The 27,970-nt window shown below is 43.6% G+C and overlaps 1 protein-coding gene across 6 annotated transcripts in view; it reads left to right on the top strand.

Moving 5' to 3' along the window:
- CDH13 (cadherin 13) overlaps positions 1-27,970 on the top strand; it is a 1,882,652-nt gene that overhangs the window by 958,921 nt on the left and 895,761 nt on the right. For all 6 annotated transcript variants that reach the window (XM_068261396.1, XM_068261398.1, XM_068261397.1 and 3 more), the window contains one exon: positions 7,658-7,769. In XM_068261396.1, coding sequence (XP_068117497.1) covers positions 7,658-7,769 — 112 coding nt within the window. The remainder of the gene's footprint in view (positions 1-7,657; positions 7,770-27,970) is intronic.

The following is a 27,970-nucleotide window of genomic DNA, read 5'->3' as shown; positions in this document are numbered from 1 at the left end:
CTGTAGATCATAAAATCGGGATTCAGATAATGCAGAGCTCCCTCCTTTGTCTTGGCAATGTGGATACCTCTGCCCTTTACATTCCTCCTTGTTTGGTAATCTATTTAGAGAACAGTACCTGAGACCAGTCTTGCATTCTCCTCCATGAATTGAGCAGAGGCTTCAGAAACTGAATAATGCAGAAATAAAGCCCAGAGATCACAAGTTACAAATAATGATAAACAGCGAGTTTCTCGGCTTTATCTTGGGATGCACCCCTACATGGCAACACATACACCAATCAGCAATGCATAACCGCAACATACCAAATGTTTGTGTAGAACCCCACTGCATGACCTATTAAGGCCGGGCTCCACAAGATCTGTGAAGGTCTCTGACTATATATCAGGGATGTCAAACCGGTCCTACGAGGCCCGAGGTCCTCCTCTCACATTTTTGGCACTGCTCAAATTAATTGATGGGTCTGAATCAGGAAAGGTGTGGTCCGTCGGATAGAACCAGGCCCAGATTTACATCATAGGAGCCTATAGGCACATATGTTTTGGCACCCTAGACCTTGCCAGTGTGCTGGCTGGCCCCAGTGTCACTTCTCCCTTACTCCCCTTGCCATTATAGGCCACTACAGGTGCATCTTAGTATTAGGTATCCAGAGGTACCCTTAGTATAAAGTAGCTGGTGGAGTCCCCAAATGAAGGGAGATCTCATTACTGGAATGCTGAAAGCTGGGTGAGTAACATCTAATTTACACTCTACTTGGGACTCTGCATAGGTAAGGAGGGTGGGAGGCACTCAGGGAGGGGAGTAAGCCACCTTTCCATCATCAGGCGCCTGTAGGCACGTGCCTACAGTGCCTTATGGTAAATCCAGCCCTGGGTAAAACACTTTCTCTCTTTCTCAGTCCACCCTAAACACTGGCATGGATCTGGCCCTCCAGGCCTGGAGTTCGACACATGTGCAATATATCTATCATAGATACAGTATAATACACTATCAGCCTATAATATAGAGCAGCACCCACTAGTGGTCAGGCATAGACATCATAAGACCTGTAAAGGTGTCCTCTGGTATCTGACTAGATATCTGCAATACATATATTACACTATAAGCCTATAAAATTGTGAAGCTCCATCTGGTGGTCAGGCATGTAAAGGTGTCCTAAGGTTCTGGAGAAATTGGAGGCCAAAGAAAAAGTAACCCATCAGACCAAGCCGACATCTTCCATTGCTCGGTGGTCCAGTTCCGCCCCTCTTCCAATTTATTTATTAATTTATTTTAAGCATTTATATAGCGCCGACATATTATGCAGCTCAGAGGGGCTCACAATCTAATCCATATAATAGTCATATGTCTATGTACGGTATGTATCGTGTAGTGTATATATATCATAGTCTAGGGCAAATTTAGGGGGAAGCCAATTAACTTATCTGTATGTTTTGGGGAGGAAACCAGAGAGGCCGGAGGAAACCAACGCAGACACGGGGAGAACATACAAACTCCTTGCAGATGTTGACCAGGCTGGGATTCGAACCGGGAACCCAGCGCTGCAAGACGACAGCGCTAAACACGACACCACCGTGCTGCCCAATTGCTGTTATTCACCACCCAGTACACATTTTTGCCCCTAATATTGCCATCTACCCTACTACTACAAAAAAACGGATCAGTAAATAATGGCGCACAGCGCCTATGCATAAAAATGGCGCCGCATTAAAAAGATACGCTTATCACTATTTATCGTTAGTACTGCATAATAATGGCACACAGGGGAAAAAAAAGAAAAACTGCACACACTAACATTATTTATCAATAGTGCTGTTCATTTGCCAAACAGCAGACGTTATTGCCCACATTAACGGTATTTATCAATAGCGCCCTACATAAGCCAAACTGCAGACGTTATTTAACTGCAAAACGGTGAATGGATTTAATGTAACACCGTCAAGGTTAGGGTTAGGCACCACCGGGGGGGTCTTAGGGTTAGGCACCACCAGGGGGGTGGTTAGTGTTAGGCACCACCAGGGGGGTGGTTAGGATTAGGCACCACCAGGGGGGTGGTTAGGATTAAGCACCACCAGGGGGTCTTAGGGTTAGGCACCACCAGGGGGGTCTTAGGGTTAGGCACCACCAGGGGGGGTTTAGGGGTTAGGGATAGGTACAGAGAGGGTTCTGTGTGTTAACGCTAAATAACAATAAGGCTTTAACGTTAAATAGCGATAAGCGGCAAACGGATTAGCGGCAACACCGTGCGCCATTATTCGCAGGTGCCATTTTCAGATGGATCCACAAAAAACACTTCCTGAGTGGTATAATAGAAGTTCTGCTATGGGGGCTTTACCTAGTGGAAGTGCAATCAAGACCAAAACTGAAGAGGGAAAATTCTGAAAGAAAATAATGCGATTAGTGTAAATATAACCACTGCCTCTGGGAATTAACTTTTTCACATTCAAATAATCATTGTACAGCTCTGCTAAACAATTGCTTACCATCTACTTCCTGTGACCTAGTAAACTATAAGTCCTGCCTTCTAATGTAGGCAGATGGTTTGTACGATAATTCTGGGATCCTGTGAAAAGTATGTCATCTGTAGTTCTTCATACTTTGGGCGCCACATGGTCACACCTGATTGACCCGCCCAACAGCTAAATCCAGAGAGGAGAGGAAGGAAGCTGTGCTACAGGTACAAGCACATTTGTCCCATAAAACCGATATTCTGTCCATCACTTTGCCGTCATACTGTTTATATTCACGGATCATCCTGACTGCTCTTAGAATTTACCTTTCTCATGTCTGGGTTTATTTGGTCTTTAAATCCAGCATTTTGCATTCGGCACCGACAAACACGCCTTCCCGTAGCTATCACGCCATCTTCCACCCTTCATAAACTAATTTGAAGTTTTCACAAACACTCAGATGCAGATAGACGGCTTTAATAATAGCAGAATGTGATTAAATCTCGAGGGGGAAAAGAAATAAATTGCTTTATCTGGGTTGGTGCACAAACTGTTTGGTGTGTATTAGTCACCTCTTCCAAGGACGTACAGAGGCACAAATAAAGTCACTGCCGCTATTAATTAAATCAAATGTTTATCAGCCCAAACTCCAAAAGATTCTTATACTTTGGAGTACTTTTCTGGGGACGTAACAGGCACAAGGGAGTAAATCAAGTCCAACTGCTGGATGGATAAACCTGTTCAGCAATTTCTAGATCCAGAGTCCTGACTGCTAGACCCCTAGACTGGAAGTCAGCCCCACCATAGCCAGCTACAGGGCCCAAATGAACACTACAAACATTCATCTATAAAGTTATCTGGCAGCCTTTACTATTTTCATTGTATTACCATATCTCCAATGCATGTTGTGCTTTTAAACTTGACCCCTACCGGTTGTGTTCCCCTTATGGACCAGATGATAGGATAACAGAGGCGCCAACAGGATAAAAAAAACACTAAAAGAACTTAAAAACCCATCTTGGTAATAGAGGAGGTAGTGGTGGACTCACCTCCTCCAAGCAGAACACACGACTGTGGATTTTCAGTCAAAACAATTTTATTGGATACTCCAAATAAAGTGCAACGCGTTTCACGGGATACAAACCCGCTTCATCAGGCAATAACAGGAGTAAACGGCATCTGCTAGTATCATCAACACTGAGCACCTCTCACAGACGGGACCTTTATGCGGGGAGGAAGCCTGTCAGCTGACCTGCCTGTCAGCTGACGTCAGAGGAGCTCCACGGCGCCCAGGATTGGCTGATTCAGGAGGGGCGTGCCAGTGGGGTCTCCTCTGCTTCATAAGCCTCCGGGCTTCATTCTGCAGGTGTCTGTTGTCGTGAATACTTGCGTGTTAGCGCTCAGACCTTAGGCTAGTTCCCTGGTGTTGATGCTAAGGATTTCACACCAAGACTAGGATATTGCTACCTTGTGATTGTTATTTGTTTAGACTAGTTCCCTGGTGTTGATGCTAAGGATTTCACACCCAGACTAGGTTATTGCTACTGTATTGATCTCCTGTGTATGACTCTTTGCAATTACCCTGACTCTGATCCTACTTTCCGATCCTGTACTCTCGCTTATCTGCCTACCTGTTGCTGAACCCCTGCCTGATTACCGATTACTCTCTTGTCTCACGATTCTGTACCGATACGTACCTTCCTGTTGATGAACCTCTGCCTGATTACCGATTACTCTCTTGTCTCACGATTCTGTACCGATACGTACCTTCCTGTTGCTGAACCTCTGCCTGATTACCGATTACTCTCTTGTCTCACGATCCTGTACTGATACTTACCTCTCTGTTGTCGAACCTTGCCTGCCTGACCATTCTATCCTCACCAGTGGGCCCTCGCCACTGGTGAGGTGTTAACTACGCCCGCTCTGCTGGTGAAGCAGTTCTGCTAGGCTATAGTTCAGCCTTAATTGCCTGCTCGTTAGGTAACCTGTCATTGTAGTATTATGGTGTCTCGCAGGCTGCAGTAGAGTCTGACGCACCCGCCTCTCGGGTGTTCATTTGTCTGCAGCATATTCTGAATCACCCGCTCCTCGGGAGATTCAGCCTCTTCCGTATTGTTCCTCCAGCTTGCTGGAGGTTGTACGTTAGTGCACGGTCAGTGTACTGTTTATACCTCACCAGCCCCTCTGGTGAGGTCTCATTGTACCATTAAAGTTACGGTTGCACCAAATCACTACACACTCTGCTCCTTGTCTGCTATACTAGTATTATTGGTGATTCTGCAGATCACCCATAATCGTGTCTGTATTATTGGTGATTCTGCAGATCATCATATAATCAGACATCTGAGCTACGACACTCAACCGTTACACCTGGTTTGTGAGTATTAAATTAATATTATTACTCTTCCAATAATACATTACCAGTACATACTACACTATATTGGGCTCTTGATGTTTTCTCTTTTTCTCACCCTTATGGACCAGAGCAATTTCCCCTTTTCAGCGCTCCTCCCATTCGTCCACCAATAACTTTATCACTACTTATCACACTTAAATGATCTATATCTCGTTTTTTTTTTCACCACAAATTATGTTGTGTTTGTGGTATGTGGGGGGGGGGGGAAATCACGATTTCTCCGTTTTTAGCCATTATAGATTTAAATTAAAAAGTGCTACTGTGGATAAAAGCCACACATTTTATTTGCCCATTTGTTCCAGTTATTACAATGTTTAAATTATGTCCATAGCACAATGTAAAGGGACAATATTTTATTTGGAAATAAAGGTGTATTCTTCACTTTTGTGTTCATTTATACTATGTTGTCAATTCATCAAGCATTCGGTAATGTTGACAACAGCTGAGTTTACGAAGCATTTAGTAAAATGGCAATTCATCAAGGCTGTTACCACATGAAATTACCGAGCAGTGAGGTAAATTACCGACTTGCGCGGGAAACCCCTCCAACACGTCAGCAAATGTCAATTCATGAAGATCAGAGTTAGATGTTTAACACCCCCCTTTGCCCGTTTTGAGTGCTAGGTGTGTAATATTGTCCAGTTACTGGAGCTCTGCACATCCATGCAGATTGATCATTCCGGTATAACTTCTGTTTGAACGCGCTGCCATGTCTCCCGATGTGCAAATTGAACGTAAGTATACTAGTGGCTAGCTGCATTCATTGCTTCAAATCTACTTTCAAAATGTTTAGATTAAAATCAGTACATAATTTGCGTCGGTTTTGCATTCAAGGCATGTATTAAGCCCCAGTGGGGCTCTGCATTGCCTCTGTTGGTTTGCATTTCAGGTGCAGCCTTAAGCACTGTCATTTGTCTGTCTGTCTGCTTGATGAAATGTGTACACCATTTATGATTAGCTGCACGAGGAATATTATGTTTTTATTGCTAGACTAGTGTTAGGTCCATCATCGCCGTGGGGACGTCTATTAGGTAATAATCTGTGCACACATTATTTACTGAAGCGAACACCCCCCTTTGCCTGTTTTGAGTGCTAGGTGTGTAATATAGTCCAGTTACTGGAGCTTTGCACATTCATGCAGATAAATCATTCAGGTATAACTTCTGTTTGAAAGCACTGCCATGCCTCCCGATGTGCAAATTGAGAGTTAGATGTCTATTAGGGAATATGGTAGGGGTAGTGCTGGCTACATTAGTTAGGGTTAGAAAGTATCAATTGGATGTCAAGAAGGGTTCTTTGATTGCTTGACATAAGGAAGGGTGTTTTGGTGATGTGGAGGCTAAAGTTAGGAGATAAAAAGAGTAAAGGGAGAGATTATAGTTACCGTAGATGTCAGGAAGGGGGGTGCTTTATCAAAAGGTTAGACTTACAATGGGGTACAAATGCCAAACTGCCAAAGAAACCAAGAAAAACTCAAAACATGAACCAATGCCTTGCTGAAAGGAGGTTCCAGTACCTGAACCACCAGCACCACATGAGTACATACTGTCCTACTCTTTATGAGAACAAAACCTTATTAGAAGCGCAGAACAAAACATGTATTGTAGGAAGATCTACTTCATCTGTGTGAGCAAGTATTGTGTACTTTCCTAATAGCTTAAGTAGTACAGACGTGCTATGGATTTATCATAGAAATTGTGTGATGCCCAATTCTTTTTCCCGAAATCTCACACCCGCATCTCATCGCCACAGTGCTGGACCTGAGGAATCCGGACTGGGTCAGATCCGGGATGGCCAACAATAACTTTGGAGAAATAATAAATCTTACAACTCAAAAAACCTAGCAATAGCTTAACTGACTTCCTGTTCCTTTCCTGTTCATATTGTCCCAGTATAGAGGTGGGGACTGTAGGCTATCTACACGCCACTCTGAGAGACAGTTAAGGCTAGCCCATGCACACAATTGATGTCGTTTGACAAGGAATAGGTACCTAATCCCTCAAGCAAGACTGCAGGTCTAAGGCATACATGTTCATGCTTAAAGTGATGTCACGCAGAGGGCGGGGTTAGTGGGGAGGAACAATTATGCTGTCACCGGTTGCTTGGCTAAAGTGATCTGCCAGGGCGTATAACTGGCCGAGGAGCATTGGGGCTGTCGTACACAAGCTGAAATTTCGGCAAAGGCAGTCCTTATTGGCCGGCTCGGCCGAGTGTCCTCTTTTGTGCGTACGGACCTTTACTGACATGATTTGTTCATTGTTGACGTCAGTGCTAGATAAATGTGTCCTCATAATAATAATTTCACTAAGTACATATTGTTATGTAGGAATTCTAATATGTTTTGGTGTGGTTGAAAATAGCAGGTTACTGTAGAAGTCGATATTCCTCTTCTAAAGACATGAAGGAACGCAGTGATGAAACACATCGGGCTCTCAAACGATTCTTCACGTTTGACAATCGCCAACAGTTTTCTGAATACGACATTAACCTATATTCTGGAAATAGCCCCGAAAAAACAACATTTCTGCTTAAAACGCAGAGGGTGAAACGACATCAGCATAGATCTTGTGGATGGAAAGCCTTTTGATATCCGCTCATATTTAGAGAATGGCTTGACAGATGATATGTGGAGTCCAGGCGAATGCTTTAATCTGTCTTGTGCTGTAGGAAGCGGAGAGGCTGTTTTTTGTCCTTTTCTTGCTAGAAAGATGAAATGTAAAAATGCCTGCCCTTGGCACACGTTCCTCTGCAGAGTGTGATTGTAAACAGTCTTCTTGCTGTGTTTCCGCAGGTTCTCGCCCTATCCGCCGCCCGAGATATCGACTGTATCCCAGGATTCCAGCAGAAAATCTTCTACGTGGAGCAGCCGCCGGAGTTTTTGGAAGACCAGCTCGTCTTAAATGGTAGGACGAAAGACTTCTGCTGCCTTTGGCTGCTGCTGCTGCTCTCTGGCAGCTGTGTTAAAAGTGGATTAAATAAACGTATTCCCCAAGGTAGATCGGTTCCCGAAATTCATTCTAAGCCCATTTCTTTCTTTGCTTATAATCCACTTTTTGAAAAAAGGATATAAACCTGCTTTATCTGCCCTGGAAAAAAATTGCTGATATGGTGGAGTTTAAACCTATTTCCAGAAACCATTTCTAACGCTTTCCTAGAGAGGCATTGTAACGGCATATAGTAGAATGCAGTAAAGTATTCAGGATACTGGGGTACAGGATACATTAAATATCCTGTTTTCAGCGTACTGCGAGACCAGGTATGTTTTTGTACCGGCACTCCATAAATGAACATTCGTCAGAGCTGCACCTGCCATTACTAAAGATGTTGCAGCTTGTGATACAATTCAGAATGTAAATCAGGGTAAGGAATGATTTCACAATAGGCAAACGCTGACTAAATAATTTATAAATGAATATTGTAAAAAAAAAATAAAAAAGCTATTTTATTCATCATGTTATTTTGGCTATAGTATCTCTTTAAAGCGGATCCGAGATGAAAAACTAACTATAACAAGTAACTTGTCTATATATCTTATCTAAAGTTTAGTTTACACAGCAAATCTAGCTGCAAACAGCTTCAACAGTACATGATTATTGCTTCCTGTGATACAATGAGAGTGGCCATGTTCTGATTGTCACATTACACACAGGCAAAGCTGATCTGCATCTCCAGCCCTCAGCCTGTGAAAACTTCACTCCCCTCTCCTCCTCCCTTCTCCTCCTGCCCAGTCTGAGCTCCCATAAGCCCTTGCTACTAAGGCTGAGAGTGCCAAGGCACTCTGGAGAAGCTGTGGTTGAAGGTTGTTTAGTTTATAGGTAATTAGAGTATTAAAACAAAACAAAACAAAAAGTTCTAAAACAACAACAAAAAGAATTTGGCTTGAGGAATGGCCAATAAACTATATGAAAGGAACACAATTATGCAATGAGTAAAAGCTGATCTCGGACCTACTTTAAAGTGGAATATAACCCAGCATTTCAGCTTTGCTCGAAAACATTATTTACAGCATATTATATGCAACCAGCATTTTTTTTACTAGACCAGCATTGGAGGGGTTACACACAGAGCTTGAAAGTTCAGTGCAGTGAAATGCAGATGTATCTGAACTTTAGATAATGTTATCTTGTGTTTACTTAAATGTATCAAGTGAGGAATGTGACACATTCTCTGGCTGTGGAGAAGCAGCTCAACACAGACAGAGAGTCAAAGCATGTCTGGCTGAATGAATGAATAAAACCAGTTATTAATAAAATGCAAAGTCAGCACACAAAGCAAAAAACGGTACTTTTGGGAACCTGTAACTTCTAAATGAATAATAATACTTATGCACAAATGCAAATATGATAACCGTATGGCATATAAAAAGTAGGAAAACATGTTTTTATTGAATATTATGTCAAGGTTTTAAACCGCTTTGAAAAAGAAAAAGAAAAAAGAACCCAGCTATTCCATTGTTTCCCAAGGTGACTCTGTCTCTCTAGCTATCTCTTCTCGAGTATTTGAATGCTGATAAAAATAAATTTTAAGGAATCACTATCATGAAAAATTGAAAATTCATGTGCATTAAAGGCACGCACACACGCACGCCTGATTTCTTCAAACGATGGGTCGTCAGACCCGCCTGCGGGGCGGCCGTTCTGACGACAGTTTGCCAGTGTGTACAGTCTGTCGGCAGGCTGATAAGGCTGGTTTTGACCAATCCGAGCAGATCAGCGGATCAGCTTAAGACGTGCATTTGTCCCACAATAGGGTGCACTATAAGTTACTTTTATTGCTGTCCATTACTAGTAAGCAGTTAAAATCTGACAGATCTGAAAGGTTTTGGATTAATCTATCTACCCTTGTGGGATTCTCAGGGTCTTCTCTATTTTCAAAAGCACTTACTGAACGGCAATTGCACAGTCCAGCTGCCATATCTTTCAACATTTAAAGGGATACTGTAGGGGGGTCGGGGGAAAATGAGTTGAAGTTACCCGGGGCTTCTAATGGCCCCCCACAGACATCCTGTGCCCGCGCATCCACTCACCGATGCTCCGGCCCCGCCTCCAGTTCACTTCTGGAATTTCTGACTTTAAAGTCAGAAAACCACTGCGCCTGCATTGCCGTGTCCTCGCTCCCGCTGATGGCACCAGGAGCATACTGCGCAGACCAAAGACCATACGGGGCTTTTGCAATACTCTCCTGGTGACACCTGCGGGAGCAAAGATGCAGCTGCGCAGGCGCAGTGGTTTTCAGACTTTAAAGTCTGAAATTCCAGAAATGAACCGGAGGCGGGGCCGGAGCATCGGTGAGTGGCTCCGTGAGTACAGGATGTCTGCGGGGGGCCATTAGAAACCCTGGGTAAATTCAACTCATTTTCCCCCGACCCCCTACAGTATCCCTTTAAAGGTAAGAAAGGGACACTTTTAGACACCCCCCTGTCAAACCCTAACCACACCCCTCAACATGCATATCACAAAGAATTCAGAAGCAATAGATGTAATTTTATCATTCAGACCATGATGGTCCTTTCTATCATCAGTAGATTTCCTTCATTTTAACGTTTGAAAATGAGAAATGTATCAATTGAAATGATGGGAATAAAGTTTAGAGTCAGTAAAAGAAAATTTTCAGTAGCAAAATACATATATTTGCATAGACCTGTACATCAGTCCTGAAAGAGGGACACAAGAGGAAGAAAAAGGGACTGGGAAATTTGGTTCCTAAAGCAGGACTGTCCCTCCAAAAGAGGGACAGCTGGGAGCTATGCAGCTGCCCCGCAAAAAAGTGCACGTGAGTAGGAAGGCTGGGTGACTAGGAAGGCTTCCATAGAGAGCTTTTCTAAAGAATAAAAAAAAAAAAATACAAAGAATTCCCAGTGAGGAGATGGGCTAGTCCAAAACCTGTCAGATTTTTACCGCTTACGGTAAGCGGCAGCAACATAGGAGAAAAGTAATTTATGGTGCATTTTACTCTGGAAGAAATGCACTTCTTATAAATATGTATTTTACATTTTACAATTTACGGTAAGTGATCGTGGTCTTTTAAGACTTTTTCAGCAATAGATATTTTTATGGACCATTTTTGTTTTCCCCTTGGGTATGATTACAGTAGTTGTTCCTATATCATGCCATTTCCAATGTTGCTTAGTGGAATTGTCTTATGGTTACCTTGGCAGCCAGAGATAGGCTGAAATGCTGCGATCTGTAGTTCGCCATTGTCAGAATCTTCATTGGTCATTATTATTGATGAATTAAACAGCCTCCTGACAAGCTCATTGACTTTAGCCAGAAGGTGGGGCTCAGGGCCGGGCCGAGGCATAGGCTGGAGAGGCTCCAGCCTCAGGGCGCAGTGTAGGAGGGGGCGCAGAATTCATACAGCTGTCATTCCTAATTGTGTTTGAAGCAGAAAGAAATAAGAAAAGGGGATACATGGCAGTGACTGCAAGCCAGATAACTAGTTATTAAGGTGTTGGGGAGGTTGTGGGCCCTGTGGCGCCTCTTAGTCTAATAGCAATCAGTGTGGAACGGCTGGGGAGGCAGGGATGGAGGGGCGCACTTTGGTGTCTCAGCCTTGGGTGCTGGAGGACCTTGTCCCGGCTCTGGTGGGGCTAGCAAATCACTGAATCGCCACACCTGGAACTTTGATTTGCTAATCTTGTTTGTTGCCTCTGGGATGATGGGGGGGGGGGGGGTAATTAGAATATTAGGAGAGTTCTGTGCCACATCACTGGCCATTATGCATGTTGTATTGTTTGGTGATATCCTCTACCCTTTGCCTTTAGCGTAATTTCTGTCCACCATCCGTGCTGTGGATTTTTGTAGCCTTGGTCCTCCCAAATGTTAACACCAGATTTTCAGCTCTTTATAAGTTATATGTTGGGGACTTGTTTATAAATTATGATCATTTCTGTGATAATTTTGTCTCTGTAATTTGTACTGTTATTACTGCTTTTTTGTCCATTTATCGTGTTAGGCCCAGTGCACACCCACAACCTCTAGCAGATCCGCAAAACGCTAGCGGTTTTTGAAGCAGATTTTCAGAGCGATTCCTAGGCAGGTTTAGAGAGGTTTTCTAAACATGCCTAGCGGTTTCCTGGAGCATTTTTGTGCAGCAGATTTCATATATTGTTACAGTAAAGGTGTTACTGAACTGCTTCTGTAACAAAAACGCCTGGAAAACCGCTCTGATCTGGCGTTTTTTCTGAGCGGTTTGAGCTTTTCCTATACTTTACATTGAGGCAGAAACGCTTCTGCAAACCACAAAAATGCTGCAGGAGCCACGTTTGCGGTTTGATAAAAACCTCAAACCGCTGGTGTGCATCATACCATTGAGATACATTAGCCAAGCGTTTTCACAGGCGGCAGCGGTTTTGAAAACGCTACCAAAAACGCTTGGTGTGCACCAGCCCTTTCTGTCTCTGCATGGCAATATTACTGCTAGTTAGAGCATCAGGGCGGAGCCACGCTGACGCAGCGGGTGCTGGAGGATCGCCACTGGAGTCGTGCACTGCAGGGCAGGATGTGGTGGACGCTTGATGCTCATTCCCTTAAACCCTTAAACTTCCAAATCGGCGGCACGGCAGGCATGTGCTTGGCAGGAGAGAGGGGGGCGGGGCACCATGCAGAGACATCTGCATCTTTCAATACATGAGCACCTTAGGGGCTTATTTACTAGCTCATTCCCATGTCATATAGCACCCTCATATTATGATATATACCGGTACCTTATGGTTTGATAATACAATTTACGGTATATGGATTTGTGTCCTCGTGGAGAGTATCATTTTAATTGTTTTTAACACTTATTTGATAGTGTGATATAATTTACTAATAAATGTTGATAACATTTGGTTATAATCATGTGTAGTGCTATTTCTGGGCTATTATAGTTATGGCCTTTCCGTAGAAGTTATGGTTTTCTGGGCCCTGCCTGGCACACACTATTTTGCTGGGTGCAGAGAACTTGTGTATAGAGACATCTGTAGGGCACTGTATGCTGGAACGCATTGTCTCTGCATAGTGCTCCGCCCCTTTCTCCGGCCCAGCCTATGCCCGCTATGCCGCCACCAGGGAGAGTGAAGAGGAAGTGTGACCACATCCTGCCATGCCATGCATCATGTCTCCAGCCACTCTCTCAGCATGGCTCAGTGCACAGCACACAGCTGCAGCCCATGTGCATTGCACTGTTCGCCGGGCCTCATATTCTAAGCTCCCCTGTGATGCCCTGGTGGCGGCCCTGCATCAGGCCCTTAGACTGTTTCCGGAGCACAACAGTTGAAATTGTGAATACAACAATGACATGTAACAATGGTCCATTAGTTCTCAGCTGCACTGAGAGAGGAAAGGTACACTTTCAGTTTGTCTGCTTTTTTCAGCACTGGAGAGTCTCTGCGTCAGGTGATAGAGATGGATGGTGTAATGCTCATGTGTTGTATTGAGGACTAGGGATGAGTAATATTGTCTCTGGGAAGCTCATGAAGTTTTTGTCAAAGTTCTGTTTGTTTTGCAAGGATTTAGAAAATAAATATTGTGAAACTTGTTTTGTAATGGACATTCAATAAGACAAAATATCTAATAATGGGTCGTAAATTGAATTGAAATTTTAAACACTGATCAATCAGTCACATTTTTAGATCCAAATTTAGGGCTAAAATCAATCCTCAGGCCTGGAACCCACTAGAGCGTTTTTTGAGCGTTTAGGGAGCGCTTTCCATTGCTAGCGTTTTTTTCGAAACGTTCTGCCAATGTAAATGGATGGGACAGATTTCACTAGATGATTGTGATTAAGGAAATTGCAGTTGCAGTATTTTGGGAGCGTTTCCACTCTAATGTGTTGTATAGGAGCAGGGAAATTGCTCCCAAAATCACTTGCAAAATGCTATCATAAATCCCTAGCGACTGCCATAGCGGGTTGTGCTTTCTAGTGAGTTCCATGCCTAAGAATGATTGACATTTTTTTTGTTTTTAAATAAATATGCTAACGTTGATAAGATGGCAGTTCATAGAGAAGTCAACCTTATATTGATTGTGTGTGTATGATTGATCCTTGACACAGAAAAAAAATGTTGACCCATTGTACCTCCCGGCTCTCACTTAACATGGCCACTTCACCACTAAGAGTTTTTTTCCCTTAAAATACAGAGCATTTTTCACATTTCAGCTCTGCTTCCATTCATTTTGCAATAACTTTATCACTACTGATCACACCTAAATGGTATATACGTTGTTGTTTTTTTTCACCACAAATTAAGCTTTCTTTGGGTGGTACTTTTTTGCTAAGAATTCTGTTATTTTGTGTGCATTTCAAAGGGAATAATAGGAAAAAAAATTAAAAAAAATTCATTATTTCTCACTTTTCAACCATTATAGTTTTAAAATTAAATATGCTACTGTAGATAAGACCCACACATTTTATTTGCCAATTTATCCTGGTTATTACAAAAGTACACTGTTATTGTCCTGGCTATTACAACAGTACATTGTACGGTGACTATTTTAGGTGTAATTTTTCCATTTTGCGGTTTTCTCATTGCACTGGTAATTGAAAGTCATTATTAGCAAAAACAGTTCTACAACCTTATGGGTTTTTTTTTTTTTTTTACAAATGTGTTAAATGGGGGTGGGCCATAAGGAATTAATGTGCACATTATAGGTATAGGTAATTTATTTTGGAATAATTTTAAATGTGATTTTTGTTGTTGTTGTTCACTAGGCATACCGTGTCTAGAGTGTTAGAATCACAGCGTTCTAAGCTAGTAGGAACTGACAGGTATGTTTGTTTACAATGAATAATCAATTTTACTGGTTGCAGCAGTGATCATTCATTTATTAGACACACTTTGATTGGCTTTGGGAACGCATGTTCCCATTCACCAATCTGTGCACTGGCGTGTGATGCCAGGGGCAAAGATACGAAGGAGTCCGCACACAGGCTTCCAGGGACAAGGAGTACCAGAATTTATTGTCCCATCAATAAATTTGTTCTCTGGTTGAACTCGATGGACGTATGTTTTTTTTTTTCAACCCAATCTATGGCTAAAAGTATTAGAGGCAGAGGATCAGCAGGATAGACAAGCAACTGGTATTGCTTAAAGAGACTCTGAAGCGACATTAAAATGGCTTTTTACCCTATAATCAACATGGGCATGTTTGCCCCTGCTAAAATGCTGCTATCCCGCGGCCGAACGAGGGGTCTTAACCCCCCAAATCCCCCCCTGCAAAATCCACGACCAACTTGGTCGTAGAATTTGCTGCTCCTGGAGGCAGAGCTTTCGGCTGTAGCTCTGCCTCCATAGGCGTCTATCAGCGGCGGATCTCCGCCTCTCCCCCTCCCCTCTCAGTGAAGGAAGACTGAGAGGGGAGAGGCGGTGTTCAGCGCTGATAGACGAGCTGAGAGGCAGAGCTACAGCCATTAGCTCTGCCTCAACAGGAAGCGATCCCCGAGCACCACGGAGGGGATTTGGGGGGTAAAGACCCCACGTTCTGCCGCGAGATAGCGGCATTTTAGCAGGGGCAAACGTGCCCATGTTTATTATAAGGTAAAAAGCGATTTTTACTGTCGCTTCAGACTCTCTTTAACCACTAGGCGGCCACTTCACGGCATCCGCATTGTGTGTAAAGCATTGCTTATTATTTGCTTTAGTTGAAACTAAAGTTTTTGTGATATTTTACTGTGAGGAGAAGGAGTTCAGCCACCAATCAATATAATTTGTTTACTTCTGCAGATTCCAGAGTCACCTCTACAACGGGTGACATTTGAGCAGTATTTAGCCCAATAATAATAACTGTCCTGCCGTGCTGGCTGAAGCTTCTGTCATCCTGTTTGGAGGTGTGAAGTAAAGTGCAGTTCTGTGCGCAGAGTGGGAGAACATTTTCTGCAATTGTTACTAAGATTGCCTCAGTCAGGAGAACACTCTGTGTGATTGTAGCCAATTTAAGGAACAGTTTATTCTTTTTCTTTGTTTTGTTTCTTAATTTTAAGTTGGGCTGAAAATGGATTTGTTGTAAAAGTTAGAATAGTTACCTTAATTGTATATAATATGAGAACTCTGTACTGGAATGTGGACTTTTATTTAAAATACAAATAAATACGGTATATTCTGGCGTATAAGATGACTTTTTAACCCTTGAAAATCTTCTGAAAAGTCGGGGGTCTTCTTATGCGCCGGGTGTCATTGATGCCGGGTGATACGCCCTATCCTGTTACCGCCTCTCAGATCTCGCTGCTGAGGACTGTAGTGAAGCGGTGCAGGCGCACATGTGTGAGATCTGAGAGGCAGAAAAGGAGGTAAATAAGCTACAAGGGCGGGGCCAGAAGGGAGAAAGAGGCGTATTTATGGGCACAGCGCAATCCATTCTTCCATACCGCTCTGATAAACAGGTAGACAAGGAGAGCTGACCAATCCACTTAGGGAGAGTTGACCAATCCATCCAGTCAATCGCCTATATACTGGGTACTACATACAGTACAGCACCAGTATCTGTTCATACATAGCACCAGTATATGATGTTTTTTTTTTTTTTTTTATTTGGTGTGCGTTGGAATACGACAAGTATATCCCAAACTCTATATTTTAACTGGAAAAGTTGGGGGGGTCGTCTTATACGCCCAGTCGTCTTATATGCCGGAATATACTGTAAGTACAGAAATGGCTTAATTTGCGGGACTATAATACAGTTAGAGTTGCCGTTTGTTTGTTTTTTTATGATGTTTGCTACTGATATCCATTCGTGAGATGAATCATTGCTGAATTGGTGGATCCTGGACGGACTGTTGCTTCCTGATGTCCTACCAAAGCGTTGATACAACCTTATAATGGGGGTTGTCACCAGCTGGTAAGCCTCTTTCCTATTTCTGGGTATCCATGATTGCAGAGCTGTGCTGTGACCCCAATATTTATTGTGGTGGAGATTTGCCTGCTCTTATTCTTTGTTGCAGACTCGTCTTCTGTTTTTGGACTCTGCGCTGATCATTTATAATTTATCGGTTTGTGAACTCTGGACCTGGTTCTTCTCTCAGCAGCGGCCACTTTGTTTCCTTGGCGCTGATACACATATGCAAACTATAGCTGGCTAACCTATACTGGGGAAATTATAGCTGGCTAACTTATACTGGAGCACCTATAGCTGGTTAACCTATACTAGGACACCGATACCTGGGTAACCTATACTAAGGTGTTTTTTTTTTTTTATTAATCGGTTCCCATTGACTTTAATTAATCAAGCCCTTTATCGGATGTTAAGGGCCTGTTTCCACTAAACGCAAATTAGATGCAGAATGGATGCAGAAAAACTAACTCCAATGAATGCCTATGGGCCTGTTTCCACTAAACGCGATTTATCTGATGCAGCTTTTCCCATAGGAATTCACTGGAGTCAGTTTATCTGCATCCAATCTGCGTGTAGTGGAAACAGGCCCTTACTATATTAAATTGCTCTTACATTGTCTGTTTATAAAGATGCATTTGCTGGAACATGAGGACTGGGTTTATTATATCCAGAGGTTTACTATATCAGACTTTACTATAACGAGATTCTGTATAAAAAAAAAAGTAAGTACAAAAAGAATGCTTGAAAATTATTTAAAATTTATTGTCCAACTTTTTGCACAGTAATCCGGGGGTAATTGAATGCCAGGGGGATTAATCACCAGATCAAGCATTCTCATGTTGTGTGACAGAGTAACCAAGCAGCTCAGGGTGACCCAAACCACTAGGCATGTATAGGAGCATAAAAGGGACCAAAAAGCCCTTCTTCTAAAAAGCTATGCTTGGTGTGATTTTGCCTTCTTAAAACAGAAGGAAACTTGCAATAATTCAGCTTTAAGTGAACATTTGTGGTTACCCACAATGCACCTCTGCTGAATATGCAAATTATCTCTCTATGCCTCTGTAAACCAGGCTAGCATCCAGAGCCGCTGGTGTATAGCAACCCTATAGCTTTACATTTTACAGTGGGGGTGATGTGGCTGTGTAAAATTTAAAGCTATAGGCTTGCTATACACCAGCGGTTCTGGATGCTAGCCTAGTTTAGAGAGGCATAAAGAGATAATTTGCATATTCAGCAGAGGTGCATTGTGGGTAACCACAAATGTTCACTTAAAGCTGAATTATTGCAAGTTTCCTTCTCATGTTGTGATCTCTATTCCCCACATGTTCATGAACCCGCGCATTTGATACCGTAGTGTTTTTATTAAGCCCATTTTCAGGGACGGGTCTAAATTTTCAAACATATTCCAGTAATCCCAGAGCTAGAAATGTTTCCTTTTTGGGGGAATGAGGCTTTTGCGGCTTTTGTTTTCCAAATCTAGTCATTTGGTCTGCAGTGTCAGGCATGCGATGTGGGCTCTGTGGGTGGAGCTACCGGTGCCGCTGTTCGGTGCAGCATCTTGGTGTTTTCCATATGAGAAGGAGGTGGGGCAGAATTGTCTGCATATGTGCTTGTCTGTTCTGCAGGGAGTGGCTGGTAATGGGGGTTCTTAAACAGTCACATTGGTAATGATACATTTATGATGGAGTTTCTACACAAGCAGGGCCGGCGCTACCACAGAGGCAAAGGAGGCAGCTGCCCCAGGGCCCCAGAGCTTGTAGGGACCCCCAGTAGCTACAAGAGGAAAAAAAAATTCAAATCGACCTTATAGTTTTTGAGAAAATCGATTTTAAAGTTTCAAAGGAAAAAACATACACATTTAAAAACCAGCCAACTTTAATGGTTAATAGCAAATCCACCTTAAATTCTAGAAACCCTAAATTTACAGGATATGCTAAGGAGATCATTGGGAATAAGAGGAAAAAACAATTTTTCAAAAAGACCTTATAGTTTTTGAGAAAATCGATTTTAAAGTTTCGAAGGAAAAAAGTATACTTTTAAATGCGGTAAATGTCACTTTTAGTACCTAACGGTAGTGTAATTTTACATGTATCAAACGAAGGAGCAATAAATTTCCTGACGGGGTTTCCAGGGGGTCTATACGCAGCCGCAGCGCTTTGGCCAGGGATCGCTATACAGGCGCAATATGGCTGTATGAAGATCCCTGGCATTTTTTTCCTATTTCCCCCCAAAAAAATTTATGTTTAGAGTGTGGGAATTTTTTTTTTAAATTATGTGGGGTCGCCTTTCCTGAAACTTTTTAACCCCTTGTCCCCCATGCAGGCTGGGGTAGCCAGAATGTGGAGCTCCGACCGATTGGGGTTTCAAACCCTGACTATACCAGCTGCAAAAAAGGTCCCTTAATGCCAATTTTTGCTCCGGGGCATCTGTTGGGGGGGCCCCCCAGGTTTATTTTGCCCTGGGGCCCCATTGTTGCTTAAACCGGACCTGTACACAAGAGCATGTCTGCCACTGACTGTCTGTACAGGACTAGCAATTCATCTTTACATGGGCTGAAAGAAGTTACAATAAGTTTGCATTTTTTATTATGACTTATCAGAATGAAATGTTTCTTTGTTTCCCTTTTACATCTTGTTTTACATCCAATTACTGTAGCATGAAATATTCAATGGAAATATCGTTACAAATCAGCAATTTGCTATTGATTATGTGCTGGCGGTTCTGTGTAATAATCGTAAACCATGTCTTATTTCCAAAACCGCATTTCAATAGATCACAGAGACAAATCAAGCCGTCTTTTGTTTTGCAAACAGAATTATTTTTCCATCGCCGCATCCCCCGTTCCTCCGACAATAAACGCTGGGCTCCGACGCGCGGGTCTACCGGGGCTTCGCTTTTACGTCTTGGCGAAATGGAAAATGTAAAACTGGCTGGAAGTGGCTTAAATTGTATTATTCGTGCTGAGAATACGACCAAAGTGTTCAAATAAAAATCCTATCTGCAGCTTTTGTGATATTAGCCGAGCTTTACAATTTAATATAAAAATGACTGTCCCGGACCCCGGGGAAAGTGCGGATGATTACTGGATGGACTCTCCACAAAGAAATGAGAGTGAGGGGGTGAATGTGACACGTTCAGTACTTCCTGCCTGGAAGGGAGGTGGGGAGAGGAGCTACACATACAGGCTACAGGCATCACTTCCTTTCCTGACCTGTACAGGAAGTGAGAGGAAAGGTGCCTATATGTCAGGCGATGTATTCGCAAATCGAACAAGAGACAGATCTCTCTCTTGGATTAGACTGCTAGCTGATTTCCGATTGATTTCAGAATGATATCTGTCAAGTATCGACCTAGCAATGTCGCTTCCACCGCCTGCCTGGCTGCCCACCAGTGTAAAATGCCCCCCCCCCCCCCCCCCAGTGCCATGCAGAGTAAAATCTCACCTGTCCCAATGGCGTCACACCTGGCCTCCTCTCCTGTCACTACCAAGCGTCATGTGTCGGCACGACATGGCGCATATGACGTGTGTGTACAGGGCCGGATTTCGGCCAAGGCCGCCTAGGCCATGGCCTAGGGCACCGCAGGAGCAAGGGCACCAAAGCAGCAGGCTAAACTGGTGCAGCATTTCCAAGCTTGCAAATGCTGCAGTGCTGGGTGATCAGGCAAGTGCCTGATCGCAGTACTTTGCTGCTAGCTGCCTGTGCAGCAGCCATCCTGCTCTCTCTGCAGGTTGGCATTGTGGCCGGCGGCTGTGGACTTGGGCAGCATTGCAGAGTTACAAGTGGGGGATGTGGAATAGCAGATGCCAATTGCTCACCTCTACGCTCATCTCCAACGTAGAAGCTTCCTCTTCCCGTCTGACTTGATGGTAACATGCCGGCAAATCACAAGTGAGAGATGCTGGTTGGAGGGACAGATGTACAGCAGCAACTGATAGAGACGGAGGGGAAGCTTCTGCACTGGAGACGAGTGGGCAGGTGACACTGATGGCTGCTGCAAAGTGGAGGCGAGCTGGCTACCTATACTGAAAGGTGGGAGTGGGAAAGGAAAGGATTAAGGGAGTCATCTAGCTACCTATATTTGAGGGGGAGGGGTCAACAGGCTACCTATACTAAAGGGGGGCGGCAGGTGACAGTGGCCTTGGGCGGGAAAAAAGTACAAATCTGGCCCTGTGTGTACCAATTTTGCTTTCTTAGAGGATACTCGAGGTAAAAAAGTGGTATTTAAGGTGGTATTTGAGGCTTACCTCACTTCCTGATGTCTGTTTTGACTTTAGAAAGGCTCCGAGTCATGACTTTAGAAAGTCTCCGACCTTTGACCTGGAGGTACTCACCTGCGCATGTGCAGTATGTCAGATTCACCCCCATTGGCTATCATTCATAAAGGAGCTGTCGGTAAAGTAAATCCATGCAGGAAAACACCGCTGGCGGTATTTTAGACTTCTGGCTGCTCATTCATAAAAATGTATCCAGTTGCGAAAGCAGTGCGGAGATTCCCCGAACTAGGCTGGCAGTAGGCTTGAGGAAGCACAGGAAGCTGCCGAGTTGATACATTTCTCAGTGTTCCGCTCTACTGCAGCTGCCTTGGAGGTCTGTGTCTCCATTAACTTAAAGCGGACCCAAACCAACTTTTTTTTTTAATTCAAAATTTTTAGTTGCACCACTGTGACACATACAAAGATAAACACTCCTTCAAGCCTATGAGCATTTTAGTGCATGCTTTTCACCCTTCTCTTTTCTTATCTAGGGTTTCTTATCTAGAATGCTGCTGCCAGACTGCTAACAAACCAGCCTCGCCACTGTCACATTACACCGATCCTTCGCTCACTGCACTGGCTACCAGTAGAATGGAGAATACTCTTCAAGATTGGACTGCTGACATTCAAATCCCTGCACAATCTGGGCCCTGGATACATGAAGGACTTGCTGAAGCTGCACCACACCTCTCACAACCTCAGATCAGCAAGTTCTATAAACTTGGTCACTCCCAGAGTGCACCTCAAAAAATCTGGAGACAGAGCCTTCTGTCATGCTGCCCCTACTCTTTGGAACTCCCTACCACACCCAGTAAAGACAGCACCATCCCTGGAGCTATTCAAATCCAGACTGAAAAGCCACCTGTTTAGCCTGGCATTTCCAGATTTATAAAATTCTTCCCCTGTACCACGATGGTCGGAGCCATGCTTATGCGCTTTGAGTCCCACGGGAGAAAAGCGCTTTACAAATGTTATTTGTTGTTGTTGTTGTTGTTGTTGTTATACAGGTGGCAGCCATTAGCAATTCCTCCTATGCCAACATAGCATAGCACAGCAGTTTGCCGAATTCTGTCCCGGCAATATGAAAGGAAGGGAGGGGTTTCTCCAATAAATGTAAAATATTTTATATTTGTCATCATGCAGCTGAAAAAAGGCTGCTATTTATTATTATAATTTAGAAAATAGATTTTATTTCTGAAATCTTGTAATTTTAATTTGGGTCCACTTTAACATTGTTATCGCCACATGCAAGGGAGCGGTACTTCCCGACCTCACACCGCTTGCAGGAATCTTTATAAATTAACATTTTGTTACATTTTTTACTACTCTCCCTCCGAGTCAATGGTTGTCAAATTATTAAGTTGTGGACTCTACCAGAGCAGTTCACTGAGCCTCTTGGGATATACAGTATCAGAAAGAATGGTAAGGCTCTGCTCACATGCCCTCACATCCTCGTACCTTCAAATCCCACACAGCAGTTCGCCACGGGTATCTTCTAAAGCAAAGTATTTAGCGTCGCGGGAACTTGTCCCTATGATGCATCATGGGTAAATATGCAATAATGTGTGTCTCTTCAGATTTCTAGCAGGTTTGGTTTTTCTTGACATAACTGGGTACTGCCATACTTCCCACTTTTAGCATTAGCATTAGTCAGCTATCTTGATAGATCTTAAAGGACAACTGAAGTGAGAAAAATATGGAGGCTGCAATATTTATTTGCTTTTAATCAATACCATTAGCCTTGAAGCCCTGCTGATCTATTTGGCTACAGCAATGTTCTAACACCAGAAACAAGCCTACAGCTAATCTTGTCCGATCTGACAATTGTGTCAGAAACACCTGATCTGCTGCATGCTTGTTCAGGGTCTATGGCTAAAAGTATTAGAGGCAGAGGATCAGCAGGACAGCCAGGCAACTGGAATTGCTTAAAAGGAAATAAATATGACTACCTACATAACTCTCTCACTTCAGTTGACCTTTAATAAAATGATAATTGACATTTTCACAAAATAGGGGACGCTGGTTTAGTTTTAAGCATTTTTTACCAGATCAAAGGCTGCTTCACCCCATTGGCAAAACGAATGTGAGTAGCAGTCTAAACTAATGAGCCATACTCATTAGGTTCTGATGTTCTGACATGTTTTTTTTGCCTATATGGAAACTTGTCTTTTATTTACCGAGTAGCAGTAAGGATGTCATGTGTATATAGTATACATGATGTGTATACACCTCATTACAGGCATATGGTGCTGTCATATTACACGACAATAGCAATACAAATGTGAGCAACAATGGGGAAGTGTATACCTTCTACAGCATCCTGGCGTAGTGCGTAGCACTTTTGACATGCAATATTGGGTCCCTGGTTTGAAACCCAGCCAAGGAACAATCTGCACAGAGTTTGTATGTTCTCCCCGTGTCTGCGTGGATTTCCTCCAGGCACTCTGGTTTCCTCCCAAATCCATGGGACTTGTCGTTCAAACCGGTCGTTTGAACAACAATTGGACATGTGTACCTTTGATCGTTAGACTGACAGCAGCAGTTTTTACTGATCCGCTCGGCGGATCCATGGACTGACTGTCGTTCAAACGACAGTTGGGTCCGTACATGTGTACAAACGACTTGTTTTGAAAGTCTATTAGTTGAAGGGGGAGGGGGGGGGGGGCGCTCATCCTCACAAGTTTTCCTTAGGCAGAAAAAAGTCTCCCAGCCCCTCCTCCTGAGTTTCCTGTTTGCATGATAAGTAGTAGCAGATTTGCATATGATTTGCATCTGAATTGAATGCGAAGTGTGCAGAAAGTCTAGATAGGTGCTACACACTGAGCTGTTGGTCATTTCAGATGCAGCCTTAGTGGTATGCGCTGGCGTTCTCCTTGCAGAAAAAAGTCTAGCACCGTCCCCGATAGGCTCATATGCAATTCACTTTTTCTCCTAGGAGATCATTTTTCATCTTCCAGCTTTAGAATAACTTTTTAGGACTTTTCAATGGAAAAAGTACCAAAAAGTTGGTGAAAAAGTACTATTAAAATTATTTACAGTATTGTTTTGCTTGCTGGTGGCTTATAAGGCATTTTGTTGATAAGGTGTGCAATTATAACCTTGGAGAAAAAGTGAATTGCATATTGGCCATAGTGTGTTTACACCTGGTTATAGGCATACCCTGCAGTCACATGATGCACATCACACCTCTACTTTTCACAGATGCATGTGTGTATAAATAGATATGCAATGCTGTTTTTTTCATTGATGAGTAACAGGACTCGCTAAGGGCCCTTTTTCCATTGGTGAAAGCGATGCGATGCAGCTACGCACCACTTTCGCCGGCGCCCGCGTCACTTCCGCATCTCCCGATGTGGAAGTCAATTGAAGGGATGGGATGCGGCCGTGCGAGGATCTGCAGCATGCTGCAGATTCTCGGATCACTCCGCGCACAATGCATGCAGTGGAAACTGTTCCATTGCCGTGCATGTTTTTCAGCATACCCGCGGTGCGATGCAGTTATGTAGCCGCATCGCACTGCTTCTAGTGGAAATGGGTCCTAAGAGGCTGATGACTCTATACCAGTGCTGGGCAAACTGCGGCCTGTGGGTTGTATCCGGGCCGCGTGTGCTGTTACTCTGGCCAACCGACAGGCGGCAGGATTCCTCTCCTCCCTCCCCGCAGAGCCGCGAGCCGGCGTAAACGGGGGGACCTAAAACTCACTACATCACCGATTCTGGCGTCACGTCTCCATGGCAACAGGGCGTCACATGACATGATGTCGGGCGTGCCAGCATATTACATGCTGGCACGCTGGAGATGCGACGCGGGAATCGACGGTGCGGTCAGTTTTACGCCCTCCCCAGTTTCCGCCCGCTTGCGGCTCTACAGGAAGGGAGGAGGGCGGGGGGAACAATTTAAGGGATGCGGCCCGGGCCGCTGCTCTATACGCATGATAATTATCAATGATAATGTAGTGAATAAGTCTAGCCAGTCAGTAATCACCATGCCGCTCCAAGCCCCGCCGCTCTTTGGTCTCCGTCCACGTACAGATGGGTGACACGTTTTGCTCGGCGAATGGGACCTTTTAACAAATGTGTTTTCAGAGTTGGATGAGGGAAAGGAATGCTAATGGCGTTATTAGAATCACACAGCCCCGCTGCCATGTGTGCTAATAACTCCGCTATGTCTAATTTCCAGAATGTGCCATTAGCATATCTAACGTCGGTGCACAAATGCCTGACATCTGTGTCCTTCATGCGTCTACATTCACGCCAGTATCGAGCCTTTGTATTGGGGCTACCAGGAGAACTGACAGCTCCACGATATTTACAGCAATCCGGAGCTCCTCATTCTCTGGAGAACCGTATGATTTGGTTCAGTGTCAGTAAATTGTCGTATACCATAGTTTGTTCCCAGGGGTATAACTATTGGGGGCAGCCCCTGCAACTGCGGGAGGGGGCCAGAGCTGTAAGGGGGACCAAACTACTATTTCACTCTCTCCAAAAGATGGGCCCATCCTTTAGATCAGGTGTCTATGTGGCTACACTTGTTATGGGTGGGAAGATTGTGATGTCCACATTTGTTTTATGACTCCTGCAAGGTGGGCCCCCTGGCTGTGAGGGTCACTAGGGGTAGGCAAGGGAACCTCCCCCTTGATATTAACCCCTTCTGTCTGCTAACCCTAACCTCTTCCAAAATACTAACCCCTACTCTCCATAAACCCTAACATTCCCCTAATATTAACCCCTACTGACAGCGGAGTTAACCCTAACATCCCTCTAACTGACCCCTAACCTCCTCCTAATAATCCCTAATGACAGTTAACCCCAACCTTCACTTAAAGAGGAACTCCAGTGAAAATAATGTAATAAATAAAGTGCTTCATTTTTACAATAATTATGTATAAATGATTGTCAGTGTTTGCCCATTGTAAAAGCTTTTAAATCCCTGATTTACATTCTGACATTTATTACATGGTGACATTTTTACTGTAGGCAGGTGATGTAGTTGCTGCATGATTTTTTTGGCAGTTGGAAACAGCTGTAAACAGCTATTTCCCACAATGCAGCAAGGTTCACAGACAGGAAACTGCCAAGAGTATGTACTTTTCTTGTTTCTTGTGGGAGGGGTTTCACCACAATATCAGTCATACGGCGCCCCCTGATGGTCTGTTTGTGAAAAGGAATAGATTTCTCATGTAAAAGGGGGTATCAGCTACTGATTGGGATAAAGTTCAATTCTTGGTCGGAGTTTCTCTTTAAATAACAACCTCTGCTGTCCCTAATCCTAACTTCCCCCTAAATATTGACCCCTAATCTTCCCCTAAATATTCACCCTACCGTCTGCTAACCTTAACCTTCTCCTAAATGATAACCCTAATCTTCCCCTAAATATTAACCCCTGCTATCCTCTGACACAGAATATTTATATTGCGCTTTTCTCCTGGCGGACTCAAAGTGCCACTAGGACACGCTCTATAAGCAGTTGCAGTGTTATGCTGAATACACACGTTATTCAACCCAATCGTTTTTTCGCCACAATTCCACACTCGATTCTGCACTCGATTCTCTTATCTTCATTCGTTTTTCTTATCTTTTTACATTCACTGCTATGAGAAATCGAGCGCGGAAAAGCCCGGGAGAAATATCGGACATGACTGATTTTATCTATCTGACCCATCTATTGCTCAAAATCGTACCATGTGTACCCAGCATTAGGGTGAATGAACAAGAAAAGCCAGATGTGATCTCCTGTGTCAGAGGCAGAGTCACTCCCACTAAATATTAACCCCTACCAACCCCTAATTTTCCTGTAAATATTAACCTTACTGTCCACTCACCTTAACCGTCTCCTAAATAACAACCCCTACTGACACCTAACCCTAGGATCTTCCCCTAAATATTAACTCCTATGGTTCCTAACTCTAATCGTCCCCTAAATATTAACTACTGCCATCCCCTAACCTCCCCCTAAATATTAACCCCTACTGTTCACTTAAACCGACCTCCCCCTAAATATTAACCTTTGCTGACAGCTAACCCTAACCTCCCCATAAGTGTTAACCACTACTGTCTGCTAACCATAACCTTTCCCTAACCTCTCCCTAAATATTAACCTCTGGTGTCAACTTACCCTAATCTTCCCCAAACTATTAGCCTCTACTGTCCACTAACCCTGTTTTACAGGAAATCTGCAATGGGTGTAAGTCTGCGAATCCATCCCTATACAGAAGCATTTTATTACCCTGTAAAAAGTTTTTTCTTCTTTTTTTTCATCCAAACTTCTGTAAATGTGCAGAGATTTGACCCCAGCATGGTGGGATCTGCAGCTCTGCCCAGTCTCTCTTCTACCATGCCCCTCACTAGAGAAGACCAATGTTCTGACAAGCATGCACATTCAATGCAAATTGCATGCAGTTTGGATCTTGGTTCAATTTCAAGCTGCAAATCTGAAAATGTGCATCTCTTAGACCTTCTCTACACCTCACCACCTGTCATCTGTTGTGTCATGGTGCCTATTTTCTGTGTGTTAGACAAGCCCTCTCCCATAGACTGCTCTGAACACACATAGCAGTTGTCTTGTCTCTGCAAACAGTCATCAGACAGCATGACTCATCAGAGAAGGGGAGAGCGAGAAGGCAGTTAGTAGATATATTGGGTGGAGTTGCAGATTTCACCAGGTTATGGTTGAATTTCACCACAGTTTTAGCTAGTTGGATTTGGAAGAGGGCCATTTTTACAGTGAGTGACAAACAGAGGCAGTACTGTTAGTAAACACTCCTCTGTCAGGACATAAAGGTGAATTCACAGACTCCTATCCAATACTGGGTCCTTCTAACGTAAGTTCCCCTGTATGTTGTCTAGAATCAATGATCTATTTATGCAAATAGATTTTCGGTATTTCTTCACCTTATTGGCACAAGGAAGTTCCATGTTCTGGTTATAGCGCATATCGTGTTAAAGTTACCTCATATTATCGCGTACATATTAGTATGCCGCTGGTGAGCTGGGAGCAGGCGGAGCCAAATGACTGCTCTCCCAGCTGCCGCCCAAATTTA

This window comes from Hyperolius riggenbachi, chromosome 11 (genome assembly GCF_040937935.1).
Source record: "Hyperolius riggenbachi isolate aHypRig1 chromosome 11, aHypRig1.pri, whole genome shotgun sequence".
NCBI lineage: Eukaryota > Metazoa > Chordata > Amphibia > Anura > Hyperoliidae > Hyperolius > Hyperolius riggenbachi.
Note: the sequence above shows the minus strand (reverse complement) of the source record. Positions and strands in the feature narration are given on the sequence as shown.